General features: G+C 46.1%; 1 protein-coding gene across 1 annotated transcript in view; it reads right to left on the bottom strand.

The window, feature by feature from the left end:
- CDH13 (cadherin 13) overlaps positions 1 to 14,761 on the bottom strand; it is a 984,218-nt gene that overhangs the window by 25,129 nt on the left and 944,328 nt on the right. Inside the window, exon 11 of the mRNA XM_045796090.2 lies at positions 5,542 to 5,684. Within this exon, the coding sequence (XP_045652046.2) occupies positions 5,542 to 5,684 (143 nt within the window). The remainder of the gene's footprint in view (positions 1 to 5,541; positions 5,685 to 14,761) is intronic.

The following is a 14,761-nucleotide window of genomic DNA, read 5'->3' as shown; positions in this document are numbered from 1 at the left end:
CATCACACTAGGGATTAGGTTTCAACATAATGAGTTTTAGGGGTACACAAACATTCAGTCTATAGTGCCAGCCATCCCATCCTCCAACCCTTTGTACCTTTAAAACCTGGCAAATGTCTTAAGGAGAGAATGGTTGTATGTTTAAGGTATGTTTGCTTCCTCTGTTAGGTCCTTGTTTCCGTGAGACCCCAGGAGATTTCACTCTGTCCTTTAAAGGGTATTTGTCCATGGGGGAAAAGCAGCCATGTGTTTAAGGGCCCTCAGGTTTTCATTTTGTCACACCAGGTCCACTTGATTGTTACAAGCATTGCTGGTTTATTTCCCTTCATCTTGGGCCACCTGCCCGGGTCAGGCCTGATCCTCACCCAGAATCAGAAAAGGCCCCCAGAGAGAAGAAATGGCTGGCTGTCTTACACTCTTTTAAGAATGCTTCTTTCTTCTTTGATATTTTCATTGATCGAGGTTTCCTGGCTTCTGCGGCTCTCTGATGCCTTTAAAATTCAAGAGTTTTATAATCTATCCTGATTTTCCTAGTGTTTGCAGTGGGGACAGCAATCTACTATATCTTACCTGGAAGATCCTACAGACATAGCTTTTATCAAGATGTTTTGATATAAATTCCTAAGAGACTCCTTTTTTGGAGAAAATAATTTTATTTTGCTTTAACTTTCCTAGTGTTACATGACAAAAAATCCATATCCTTTCATTCCATCAAACACATTGAATTTCATATATTAAATAAAATCAAATGTTTCCTTTGTCTAAAATTGAGATATCAGTTATACTATTAACTTTGATTTAATAGGTAAGTGTTGGTTTTTCCTGGTTCAACATAATACCTAGAGCTATGTTTTCAGTGAGACAAAAAGGAGGCTTTAAACAAAAGTTCTTTTGATTTATGAGGTCTTTTAAAATTTATGCTCTTTTTACTCTAAGTCTTTTGGGCCTTGTTCAAGATTATCATCTCTAATGATGGTTGTGTATATTAATGCCAGCCTGTTTTCTATTTATCATTACATCTTTAGGGACATTTTGTCCTTTTGGAAACATCTGTGACACCAGATTTTGAACTTACTTGTTTGATATTAGTATTAAAAGAGTTAGACAAGAAGTAGATTTCACCCTGTATTTTTCTTAGGACCATTCTTGGTTCCATTCTTTCCTTTCTATAGCCCCCACTGGGGTGAGATTAGCATTTATATGGCTTTTGATGGTGAGTGTAGAGGGCAAAGCACTTCTCTTTCTCATTTCTCACAACAACCGTCTAAGTAGAAATTATCTTCCTCATTTTATAGAAGTAGAAACTGAGCCTCAGAGTCTATCAGCAGCTTGCCTAGTCACACCTGGAGAGAAGGCTCTTGTTTCTGGCAAAAATTAAAGTGTACTTCGCTTCTAGTTTTTTTTTTTTTGATAATTGCATAAAATATTTCATAAGGCAATGACAACTCTATTTGCTGTATTTCAACCTTCCTTCATGCTGTTCTTAGTTGAGAATTTTCTCTACAAGTACAGACACTTTAAGGTAGCGCAGAACTCTGAAATCATTCCTTTAGTGGATCTATAATCGACACTTTTTAATTCAAACAGCATTTTAAACATTCTTGACTTATTGTCACCCACTGTTTATGCCCTTAGCACTCCCGTCTTGACCCGTTCCTTCTACAAAATTTATCTTTTCTGATGGCCCCCATCTCTTTTGCAAGGGTGACTCTCTATGAAAAACCTCCTTACCAGTCCCATGGGAAATCATCTCAACATCCACCCCATAAAGACAACATGGGAACAATCCCTTGAAACCTATTCCGTTTCTGCCAGTGGAATAATCATTCCTGGTTTCCAGACTAGAAATCTGAATATCACCTTTCTCTACTTTATGTTAAGTATGTATTTTTTTCAAAGTCTTGTTTCTTCCTTCCAGATGTTTTCTAGACTCATCCTTTCTGGTCCAGTTCTATTGCCACCAGGCACATCCTAACCCCTGCAACTAAAATACTGGCTGTGACTTCCAACATATTTCCTGACTCTAGACCCGCTCCACCTAAACCCACTTCACTGCTTCATGCTTCTCTTACCCTGATTTCTGCCACAGCTTTAGAATGCCTCCCTGCCCCCCACAGTGTCATTGTGCATTTTCTACACTGCCTTGGGGGTTATCTTTCTAAAGCACAAATGTTATTCTGGAGGTAAGTAAGCAACATAATCAAATCAAACACCTTGGCATAGCTTATGGAACATTTCATGACCGAGTTCAGGATCTAGTCCACAGGTTTGTTGAGTGCCTGCCCTAAATCAGGCACTGTGATAGCAGCCAGGCATTCAACACAAGACCTCTTACCAACCTTAGAGCAGTGGGTGCTTGGCCATCTCTCTGCTCCTAGCTTCGTACATATGGAGCCTACCATGAAAGCCTTCTCAGGGGCCCACATATCCATATTCTTTCAGGCTCCTATTAGAATGCCTTACCTTTTCCAATCAACAAAACTAAAAGGCAACCTACTGACTGAGAGAAGATATTGGCAAATGACATATCCAATAAAGGGTTAGTATCCAAAATATGTAAAGCACCGGTACAACTCAACAGCCCCAAAACAAATAATCCCATTTTGGGCAGAGAAGATGAACAGATTTTTTTCCAAAAAAGACATATAGATGGCCAACAGGTACATGAAAAGATACTTAACATCACAAATCATCAGGGAAATACAAATCAAAATCACAATGAGATGTCACCTCACACCTGTCAGAATGGCTAAAATCAAAACCACAAGAAAGAACAGGTGTTGGTGAGGATGTGAAGAAAAAGGAACCTTTGTGCACTGTTGGTGGGAATGCAAACTGGTGCAGTCACTCCAGGAAACAGTATGGAGATTCCTCAAAAAGTTAAAAATAGAACTACCCTACGATCCAGTAATCTCACTACTGGGTATTACCCCAAAAATACAAAACACTAATTCAAAGGGTTACCATCACCCCTATGTTTACAGCAGCATTATTTACAATGGCCAAGATATGGAAACAGCCCAAGTGTCCATGAGACTGATGAATGGATAAAGAAAATGTGATGTATATATATATATATATATATATATATATATATATATATATATATATATATATATATATATATATATATATATACACACACAACGGAATACTACTCAGCCATCAGAAAGAATGAAATCTTGCCATTTGCAATGACATGGATGAAGCTTGAGTATAACGCTAAGTGAAATAAGTCAGTCAGAGGAAGACAAATACCGTATGATCCCACTCATATGTGGAGTTTAAGAAACAAAACAAATAAGCAAAGAGGAAAAAAAGAGAGAGACAAACCAAGAAAAAGATTCTTAACTATAGAGAACAAACTTATGGTTACCAGAGGGGAGGTGGGGGGATAGGTGAAATATGTGTTGGGGATGGAAGGGGACACTTGTGATGAGCACTGGGAAATGTACACAAGGAACTAATATTACTCTGTATGTTAACTATACTGGCATTAAAATTTTTAAAAAATGGGAATGGAATTACAAAAGTACATTACTTTTTCTCAACTTATCCTTATCCCCTTAGCCAAGAAGCTCCCTGTGACCACCCCCAAGGCTGGATGAGGGGCTCCTCTGGGCTTAGGTCCATCAGAATAGTTATGACACTGCATTGGGGTCTTGTGCTCACCAGTCTAACTCCCCAGATCACTCATTAGCACATGGAGTACAAGGACCATGCGTTATTCGACTCCGAGTCTCCAGGACCAAGCACGGTGTGTGCGGACAAGTGTCTGCAGGCTATTGCATCATGCACTTTCCTCCTCAAGAACTTACACAATTTTTTTGGCTGCCGGCTCCATCAAAAGACTTGTCTGGATGCTGAGATGCTTTGAAGATTCGACTTTTCCACATACATCCAAATAGATTTCCACTTGCTCACTCACTGTGGATGCAGCTCTTCTCTCTCCCTCTCTTACCACCCACACCACACTCCTTTCTGGTTCTGATTCCTCTGCTCTGTGTTCTCAGGCAACTCTACCTCCTCTCCTGCCACCTATCCAAATCCTACCCATCCTTCAAGGCCAAACTCAAAGGTTGATTTCACTGTGAAGCCCTCTCTGCCTACTGCATGCCACCCTGCTTGTGCGCTTCTCAGACGTGTGATCTCATAGGTGGTTTGCAGGTTAGTGCCCAGCATATGGAGACGGGTCTGAGAAGTCTTAGTTTACCTGTTATTGCGTATAATGAAGGCACATGCCAAAGGTCCTGTGAATATTCACTTTGATATATGGGACTCAAAACTGAATCTTCAGCCATGAACATCTGTCTTTCCGGAATAATAGGGAGGGCAAAACTTCTCGTGTGATTGACACAAGGGACATCTCTGCTTAACATACCCCGAGACCAACTCTGACCCCCATCTCAGCCAACGGCAGATCCTGTTAGCTTTGTGTCTGAAAGGGAGAGACTATCTGCAGAATCTAACTTCTTCTCATCCCTCTCCTATTATCAGCCCAAGCCACCATCATGCCTAGATTGTCACCAGTCTCTCCAGACTTGTGCCCTTGTCCCCCATGTCTGATCTCAACAGGGCAGCATGATCATGTCACACTGCACCCTACTCAGCACTCGGCCACAGAGTCGCATTTCACCCACAGAAAAACCATAGGGTGGTGTGGGGCCCACATGATGCCGCACCATCTGTATCCCTACCCCCTTCCTGGCCCGCCCACTCTCTCTGGTCCAGCCCTCGTGGCCTCTTTGCCCTTCCCTTAGATAACTTCAGGGCTCCCATCTCCACTGCCTTCATGTTTTTATTCAAATGTTGCTGCCACAGCAAGCCTCCCTGGGCTGCCTCGTTAGAACCGCAGCACCCTGCTGTCTGCTATCTTTTTTCCGTTTCCTGGTTCCATACATAAATAGTATACGCCCCTTTTTTTCCCAAAAGCGTATTATGTATTTTACTCAATTTGCTTCCTTTCTCCATGAGTGTATCAGCTGCACAAGGATAGTCATTCTTGTTTGTTCACTGCCGTATCCCCGGCATCTAGACCAGAGTCTGGCACATGGATGGTCCATCATTAGCTTTTGAATGAACAGCCATTGTTCTGCGATTATGAAGCTCCTAGCTGAGTGCACCTGATGTCTTTCCATGGTTGCCTGTGATAACAGGATAAAACCTGTGGGACAATTCAGTCGTCAAGTTCGGTGATGTCCTCTAGGACTGTCTTTCAAATTGCACTAAGTGAAAGAACCGTCCCACGGATGAGAGCACGATGCCAAGCTGAACGGCATCAGCGCGCCTTCCTAGCTGGGGCGCCTAAGACGGAGTGCAGGGAGCTCAGCACGCTGACCTCTAACTGGACAAAGACCGGAGAATTCCAGGATTTGGGGGTATGACTGACCTACTGTATGTTTAAACGTTTGCCTTCCCTGCCTCCCACATTTATATTCTTCCCAAGAACACCTCCGGGTGTTACCAGGAGAAATGTAAGATATAAAAATGCATTTATAACTGAAAAGTATACACTTGGTGTATACTTTAAAAGTTACTCACCACTGTCGATTGCTAGGAAGAGGGCAGTGTACACGCTGTTGTGGACGAATGGCGACTCACGGTCCAGCACTGCCATGGTGTCAACGGTCCCATTGATGGGGTTAATATTCAGCCAGCCTGCTGGGTCCTTGTAAACAGAATACCTGAAAAAAATTCCCAGACAAGGTTCAGATTATACTCAGAATAGAATCAAGAAATATTCACTGAGTAGTGGGCAAAACCTCTCATGCTAGGTCCCAGGTAATTCTTTTTTTTTTTTTAAGATTTTATGTATTTATTTGAGAGTGAGAGAATAAGACGGAGAGCAAGTAAGCACAGAAGGAGAGGGAGAAGCAGACTCCCTGCTGAGCAGGGAGCCCAACGCGGGGCTCGATCCCAGGACCCTGATATGATGACTTGAGCCAAAAGCAGGCACTTAATGGACGGAGCCACCCCAGGGCAGATAATTCTTCATACAAATCCAAAACATCATTACAATTACAGTTGTCCATTCAGAAAGTGACGGCTGACCACCAACTCTGTGCTGAATATTTTGTGCATGCGCCTCCTTTGCGCCTCATGATGAGCCTGTGAGGAGAGAGCGTGTATCTGCCCAGCTCTCGAAGAGGCCGAGTTCAAAGCTGCCCAAGTCCAGCTGTATTACTTTATTTTTTTTTTAAGATTTTATTTATTTATTTGACAGAGATAGAGACAGCCAGCGAGAGAGGGAACACAAGCAGGGGGAGTGGGAGAGGAAGAAGCAGGCTCACAGCGGAGGAGCCTGATGTGGGGCTCAATCCTATAATGCCGGGATCACGCCCTGAGCCGAAGGCCGACGCTTAACTGCTGTGCCACCCAGGCGCCCCCCAGCTGTATTACTTTAATGCCCTGGCTGTGTCCCGTGTGCAGACCGGTGGGAGAAGCACTATGAAAGTACGGGCAGGGCGCAAGGATGCTTGGAGGAAACGGCCATTACCTCTGATACAGGGTCACCCTGGAGACCTCGCAGAAGATGCAGTGTCTGAACCAAGACCGGAGGAAAGGGTGGGATGTTGTCAGAGAATGAGAGGACAGACAAGTCAGGAAGCGAGAACATTACCAATTAACACATGAAGCAGAGAGATGCACTAGAATGTAAGCACCACAAAAGCAAGGATATCTGTTTGCTGCCATGACCCCAGCTCCTAAAACATTGCTTAGCACATACACAACACTCATCAGACAGTTGCTGAGTGAATATTTATGCACCAGAATGTGGATGGTTGTGGTTGGGGCACAGCTGCTCTGGGGTACACTGAAGGCATATGAGTTTAGGGAGACAGATTATAAATAATATGAACCACCGTTGTAAGGGGTTTGGGTTCTGGATAATGGGAAACCATCAAAGAATTTTAAACTGTTACTATTTTTTGAGGTTGTTGTAAAAGTAATCCATGCTCATTCTAAGAGATTCAAACAAAATGTGCATTAGGTAAGAAATGGAAATCCTATTTATCTGGGAGCCTCTAACTGAATGTGACTCAGATTTCTTTGAACTGAGTGGGTTGGGTAATGTGGGACTGTCCCAGGGACACATGGCAGGTGCTCCAACTACTTCTGACTTGAGCCAGAGAGATGCTGGTCAGTGTTCTCCTGCCATGTGCCCCTGAGGGGACACGAAAACCGATGGTTCATCAGTCAGGTTAAGATGCCCACAGTCCATCATCTCTGCCCTATACTGCCGGCGTTGGTTCTTAGAACATTTCAAACCGGCTTTAACCAACAAGAGTTTGGGGCAAATTACTGTCCTAGTCTTCACAGTGGAAAAGATGTCCACATCCTAATCCTGGGGACCTGTGAATGTCACCTTAGATGGCACAAACTTTGCAGGTCTAATTAAGGGGAGGATCTCAAGGTGGAGATGGGCTTTTGGATTACTGCACTATATGGAACCTCAGGTGTCCTTATAAGACGGAAGCAGAGAGAGATTTGACATACAGAGAAGAGAGGAGATGCCCACGTGACCAGGAGGTAGAGGCGAGACTATTGCAAAAGAGTCTCCCCTAGAGTCTTTGGGGGAAGTATGGCCCACCTTGATTTTGGCCCGGTGAGACTGATTTTGGGTTTTTGGCCTTCAGAATAGGGAAGAATACATCTCTAGCCCCAACAATTTCGCAGTAATCTGTTAGAGCAGTTTGTTACAGTGGCAAGAGGAAACTAACACAGTAGGTGTAATATCCCCCCTTACGGATGAGGAAACCGAAACACAAGCCACACAGCTACCAAGGTTGTAGAGCCAGAATGTCGGCCCAGAGCCCCCGTTCTGAACCCCCACGTGAAGTTGCTTCCCAGCTAACTTACTGGAGGGTGGTCAGAAGATACTGGCCAGTTTTTGAGAAACGGTTACTTTCGAGTACAGAACGAGCATGACTCCAAGTGTCATGGGTTAGATTCTTCATGTGAAGGTGAGACCCAGGGGCTGTCCACAGGTATGTGGCCGAGGAGAAGGGGAGCTGCCATCCCTGATTTGGAGGCAATTTTGGGGGCCAGGGAGTAGGCCCTGCTAATGCTTCCTACAAGGCAGGGGGTCTGGTCTTTCTAGAACAGCCTCAGGGGTGCAGTACCGATTTAATAATAATAGTGGCAATAGCAGCATCCAACATGAAACTGTTTACTATGTGCCAGGTACTTCTTGGGGAGTGTGCCATATCTACTCTTTCAGCCCTCACATCCACCCTGAGAGGTTGATAGTATGATTATTCCCATTTCACAGATGGGGAAACTGAGAAGACGCTGGATGCTGCAGATCTTTTCACTGTCTTACTTTTTCTCTATTAAATTCCAGGCTGTAGATTTCTTAGTTTTCAAAGTACTTGTATCATTTAAAATCTACTTGAATATTTAAAAAAAACCCTTAAGTGGAATCTTTGTTTTTAAAAAGGTGCTGTTTGACTTTTTGCCAAGGAAAAAAATAAATATTACCCCTGTGCAAAAATAAACTGACCAACCAACCCAGAGAGACAAGCCACTTTGCCAAGGTCAGGGGCAAGTGCGTGGCGATGCTGGGATTTGCATCCCGGCTGGCTGGTGCCAGAGGCCTGCTCTCAACCTCTGCCCTGGCTACGCGGGGTCACGTATGTTGTCAGCGTCACATGGAAGTAAAAGGCATGGACGTCGGAGTGAAAAAGACCTGCACTCTCACTGTGTGACCTTGGGCGAGCTACTTGTCTGTTTCCTTTTCCTCGGAGAGGCGGGAGAATTCCAGGGCTCTTGGGGGAGCTGTGAGGGCTGGGTGGGGCCCGGCACAAGGTGTGTGGCTCCCAGCAGAGCGAGTTGGACCGCCAAAATGTTGTCGTGGTCCACTGGGGTTGGGTTCAATATGGGATCTGTACAGTCCCCTGGAATGTTTTGGGAACCCCCGGATCAGCAGAGCCCGGAGACAGTGTTCTGTAGGTGAAACAGGGGCAGGGAGCACAGGAGGAATGAGTGGGGCTAACGCAGTTTTTCCCACACGCCCTTGCCGCCTCAGTGATCATTTCCTTATTTCTCAAAAACAGAAGAAACGCATCACTCATGAGAATGAACCACTTTAAAAACACCTGTCTTTCATTTCGATAGCAATTTACGTCTCCACCTGCAAACTCCTGTCTTCTAAGACTGGGCCAAAAGGCCTCCTCCAGGTCACTCTGTAAGAGTCCCTGGTTAGAAGTAGTCACTACTTGGGGCGCCTGGGTGGCGCAGTCGTTAAGCGTCTGCCATTGGCTCAGGGCGTGATCCCAGCGTTCTGGGATCGAGCCCCACGTCAGGCTCCTCCGCTGGGAGCCTGCTTCTTCCCCTCCCACTCCCCCTGCTTGTGTTCCCTCTCTTGCTGGCTGTCTCTGTCAAATAAATAAATAAAATCTTAAAAAAAAAAAAAAAGAAGTAGTCACTTCTTCTGGGTCCTTGCTGGGCACGAACGTGGACTAAAAGCCCTGTTGGAGCATCATATGGACCCTTGTAGGTCTGCTGCCTTCACCAAACTCTGTGCTTGTTGACGTCAGGATGAGTGGACTGTTCTAGGGCCCTTGGCCAAACTCTTCAGTCGGCACCACATTCGCTTCGGTGGTCCCCAATAACCAGATGAAGTTGGTATCACCCCTGTTTAAAAGGTGAGATAACCAAGATTCAGAGGGGCTTAGCAACTTGCCCAGAGCAGCACAGCAGCCATGGCGGAGCTGGAATCCCACAGGGGCGTGTAGGGATTGCAGGCGCTGGGCCTTAAGCAGGGTGCGGTTTGTTACTTATGCTCAGGGCCAGGTGTTGGCCGTTCGCGTCCCCCGGCCAGGCGGAGTGCCTGGCCCCCGGCGACACCCAGGACATATGGTTGCTTCCTTCCTCTGCCGGTTGCAATAATCACAGAAATGGGAAATGCAAAGAAAGGTAACGTTTGTTTCCTGTCTTGCCAGGTAACACGTTCGCAGTTGATCAGGAGTGATTCGTGGTGGTTCCACGTATTTGAAGCAATGAAAAATTTACCTGGGCCATATTTTATTCCCTGATTACTCAAATCAGAGTTTAGAATATAAATAAAAACTGAATTAAATTATCTAGCTTTTCGTGTGGGCAAAGAAACAATACTCCTTGTTTCTCCCTAGTCGTGGATTTGATCTCGTGATGCTACAGTTTCGTGGCATGAGGAATATCTTCGCTTCTTCTCTTGGATGAGGAGCAGTTGAGACATTAACCTGGAGGCTGTCCCCTAAGAACGATGCCCAGTGCAGTTAGGCCCATCTGCTCACCCTCCCAGAGAAAGCCAGGCCTAGGGGTTTTACACAATATTTACTCAATTTACACAAAATTTACTCACTATTTTCCTTCCTTAGAAAATAATCAGGTAGGGGCGCCTGGGTGGCTCAGTCGGTGAAGCGTCCGACTCCTGATTTCGGCTCAGGTCTTGATCTCAGGGTTGTAAGATCGAGCCCCTCATCTGGCTCTGTGCTGGGCATGGAACCTGCTTAAAATTCTCTCTCCCCTTCTCCCTCTGTCCTTCCCCCCACTTGCGTGCATTCTCGCTCAAAAAGAAAAATTTTTATAAAAGAAAATCCGGTATCCATGATTGTTGCTATTTACTTGTGTTTTCTCACGGCCTTTAATTTTGTTTCCCTCTAGTAGTTATTTTATTTTGTTTGGTGTCTCTTCCCATTGGAGACCTTGGGGACAACACCTGTGTCCTGGGTCTCCATGATGCTGGCTTCCTGCTTCTACTCAGAATCCTAGCCTTGGACAGAGAAGGACAGGGGACACCCCCATTCCTGAGCACTCCCGAGTGCCCAACCTTGCCTTACACTGTGCCCATGCAATGCAAGCCAAGAGCTGGGGGTAAGGACCTGAGTGTGGGTGTGATTCCCCTCCCCCACCCAGAGTGTCCTACCCAGAGGTGAGAGCAGCTGGAGACCACCAGCCAACCAGCTTTGCCACTTTCTGGGTGATGGGCCCTTTTGTCAAATCAGGCCTTCTGACCAACTCACCAGACACTCTGTGTAAATTTCTGACATTTTCAAAGCTGTCTTTTTAATAAAACTTTTGGTATAAAAATACCAGCATGCAAGATGTTTTCCATGCTTTTAGGCCTGAAAAATGCACATGCCTTATTAAATTGGAATTTCCGGGCAATTTATCTGTAATGTGAACTTCGCTTGTTACAGGGGAAGAAAAATCAAATTAAAAACGGGACTCATCAGCCCGTAATGTAGCTTCACAGGAGCTGCTCGAGTGCTTGTCGGGATTTGGCCTCTTCTGGGTGTCAGCCTAGGCAGACACAGGCAAGTTGATTAGCAGGGTCAGGCAGCGTGGGGAAGTGGGGCTGGGCGCCTCCAGCCACGCTCGGGCCCGGTGCCTCTCCTGGGAAGCAGGCTTACTGTCCATAGGGCCCCAGGGAGGCCGGAAGGAAACCGCCAGGCCAGGGGCCAGGGCCAGGGCCAGGTACTGACCTGGAAGGACTTTTGGAGCCGAGGCTGCTAGGCTCAGCCCTCGTGGGGCCCAGGTAGCAGTGGCAGGAGGGAGAGAATCCAAGGTTTGACAAGTCCCTTCTGTAAACTTCTTGGGTTCACTTTCTGTGACACGGGGATAGAGGGCTGTTCAGCACAAACACCAAAACCACATGGTTTAGCATGGCCTTCCTTTTACAGTAGACTTCATGTTACAAAGTAAGACCCTGCTATTAGTGCAGGATTAGCCAAGGGATCGATGCTACATTAGAGAACCAGAAATGGGCAAGTTAGGTCGATGGGTAGAGACACGGGCAGACAGGTACAGATGTGGTTATAGATACCTAATAGGATATATATCTACCATATATATTAGTTAAATGGAGAGCTATCAATCTATCTAGACAAATATTTTATATATAATTACATTTATGTCTATCCATATGTACGTTTGGAAATTTACTATTTGATATAGATGCATGTTAGACTGTTTGGAAAAGCTAGACCATTCAACAAACTCCACTGACTCCTTATCCATTCAGAACAAGGAAGCTGGGTATCTTTCCGATGCTTTGGACCCTTGGGCATGTTAGCATGTCTGTATTTGAACACAGAGAGGTCTGGGCATCTCTTTATAGACTGGTAGCGTGGATTACTTGGGAGGGGACTGGGCTGGCACTCATGTCAGAGGGAGTCCGTCCGAGATCCCCAGGGCTTTGTAGGTCCACGAGAGTCAGAGAAGCCCTGATCTAGAGCAAACACTAGTTGGGGAACCATCAGAAATATCCTGGCTGATATCATGTATTGTAGGGAGGGTTGGTTTTTTGGGACCAAGGATGGGAAAGACTGTGAGAGCCTGGACGAGGAAAGGAAGAACACAGAGGAATTTCACATTTCTACTGAAGGAGGCAAACGACCTGTAAAGCCACAGGGAAGAAAGGAAACAGGAAGCGTACCCTCAGCCCCCCACTTAATTCCAGCTCAGCGGACCTCTGTGTTAGATGGAATACCTGCTTGGGTGATTCACATCAACCACCTTATTTAAAAACAGAACTAGAAAGTCATAGAATTTCCAGCTGAAGGAAGTACACTGTTTTGAAATGGCTCACGTAGCTGTGACTCTCCGTATAAAGGAAAGGGCCTATTTCAAATCTTCTGACAAAACACACAGAACAGATGGAAAGGCCAGTGAATCCGAGAATCCTGGTTCAGTGAGGCAGCCCAAGCCCATCACGGTTCAGGGCTTGTGGAGTGCCCGGGGGCAGCCGGGGCACCAGAGCCAAAGAAAGCAGTCTCAGTAACGGGAGGGACCTTCCAGGGATGGGGAGAGGCCACCACCAGCAGATGTGGATGAGAGGAGCCGCCCAGGGAGCAGCCTGGGCAGGGAAGGTGGGGGGAGAGCCTGCCTAGCCTAGCATGGTGCTATGGACGTCCATGGCAAAGTAACAGCTGGGAAGAGGGGAGGAGCTCTTGACGCCTCTAAACCCCTCCCTGGATCCCCTCTCCCGGGAACCCCAGAGTCCCCTGGTGGAATCCCGTGCTCATCCTTCATGAGGCTCTACCAGATTCCAATTCTGACCATCCCATTCTCTTGGAGGCTGCCATCTGCAGACGGCACATAGGCAAGGCTTGGTTGGTTCCATCCAGACATTTTGACTCCTATCATGACAATAAGCAACGCACAGCCACTCCTAAGGAGGTCACCTTCCGCCCCTGCAGTGGACCGAAGGAGGTTTGGTGCGAGTCCATTATTTCTGCTCTGTTGTAGGAAGTAGGTAAGACACTAGGGATCAGTTTTTGCTTGGACCACTGCACTGTACCTGAGTCTTTGCTTTTATTCTACTTACTGCAATCCCTTCTCCAAACAGCAACCAGGGTGTTCTCAGCTTTATATCCTATCATGAGTCCCTTGCTCAGGATCCTCCAATGGCTTCCCATTCGGCAGAGAATAAAATTCAAACTCCTGGCTGTGACTGCAAGGCCTTAAGTCCCCACGCTCATTTCCAAACTCTGTCCTCACCCTCCCAAAGCTGCAGGCACACGGGCTTTTGTTCCTTGAATGCACCAAATTCATTCCAGCCTCAAGGTTTTCTATGTGGCTCCCAGGACGTGGCTGCCTTAGATGTCCTCGTGTGTGTCTCACCAGCGCTGAGGTCTCAGCCCAAATACCGAGGCCTCTGTGCCCCCGTGGAGACCGCTGTGAGTCCTCTGTCTGAAGGCCCTCTCCTCACCCGGCTGGCTCCCCAGCTTCCATCCTTGGGGCAGCGAATGCATTGATCTTACTCAACCCTCTGCGTCTCGTAACTAGAAGAGCGCTAGCACACGCAGTAGGTACTCGGTTGTTGAATGAATGAAAGTACAAGCCTTCTTCAACGTGCTTTGGCCCATATCTTGCATGACCCAGACTTCTAAAGGAATTTGGTCCCAAGGTGCCTGTCTATCCCCTCCCCGTGGACAGACCTCTCTCTCAAGAGGGCCTCCGAGAGACCCATCTCAGGCCTGCTGTGTTAATAGTTTTCTGCACGGACCAAGCTCAGAACAGGGAAACTGGCAGAGCAAAATTAATTCTACTTCTCTTTAGAAATCATTTAATTCCTATTTCTCCTAGAACCATTTTAGTTCTAGAGACCATATATGTAAGAAGCTGGAAGTTCATGAAGGAACATGTTTTGTAGGCAAGGTGGTATGTGGCCTCAGTCCCTCTCACGTTTACGTAAGGACGCACTGATTAGGTCTTCTGTGTTCACTGCAGAAAAGTCAGGCAATACAGATAAGCAGAATCAAATTAAAATCACCCTTATTACCTTAGAAACAAGCACGTATTGCATGGAGCACTGGGTGTTATAGGCAAACAATGAATCATGGAACACTACATCAAAAACTAACGATGTACTGTGTGCTGACTAACATAACGTAATAATAAAAAAAAAACACCAAAACTTTGATCTGGAGGCTTCCAGCCCATGTATAGATATACACACACACGTGTATGTTTTAATGTGACCATACTGCTCACCCACTTGCGGCATAAATATTTACTGAGTGCCTCATGTGCCAGGCACCAAGCGTGGTTTTGAGTACACAGCAGTGTGTTCCCTGCTTTTTTGGAACTCAGACTCCAGCAGGGACGGAGGGTCATAATTAGTACTTGCACAAATGTTTACTTAATGCCATGCGTGACGGGGGTGGCAAACGTAGTCTCCTCCACATGACACATCGTGTGCTAGGGAAGTTTTTCTATTTTCCGTATTTATTTTCTGCTGCACCTAGAACTGGAAGGCCACATTCATTGATCA

This window comes from Ursus americanus, chromosome 21 (assembly GCF_024610735.1).
Source record: "Ursus americanus isolate L20-20 chromosome 21, mUrsAme1.1.p, whole genome shotgun sequence".
NCBI classification, from domain to species: Eukaryota; Metazoa; Chordata; class Mammalia; order Carnivora; family Ursidae; genus Ursus; species Ursus americanus.
This window is presented reverse-complemented; position numbering and strand designations above follow the sequence as displayed.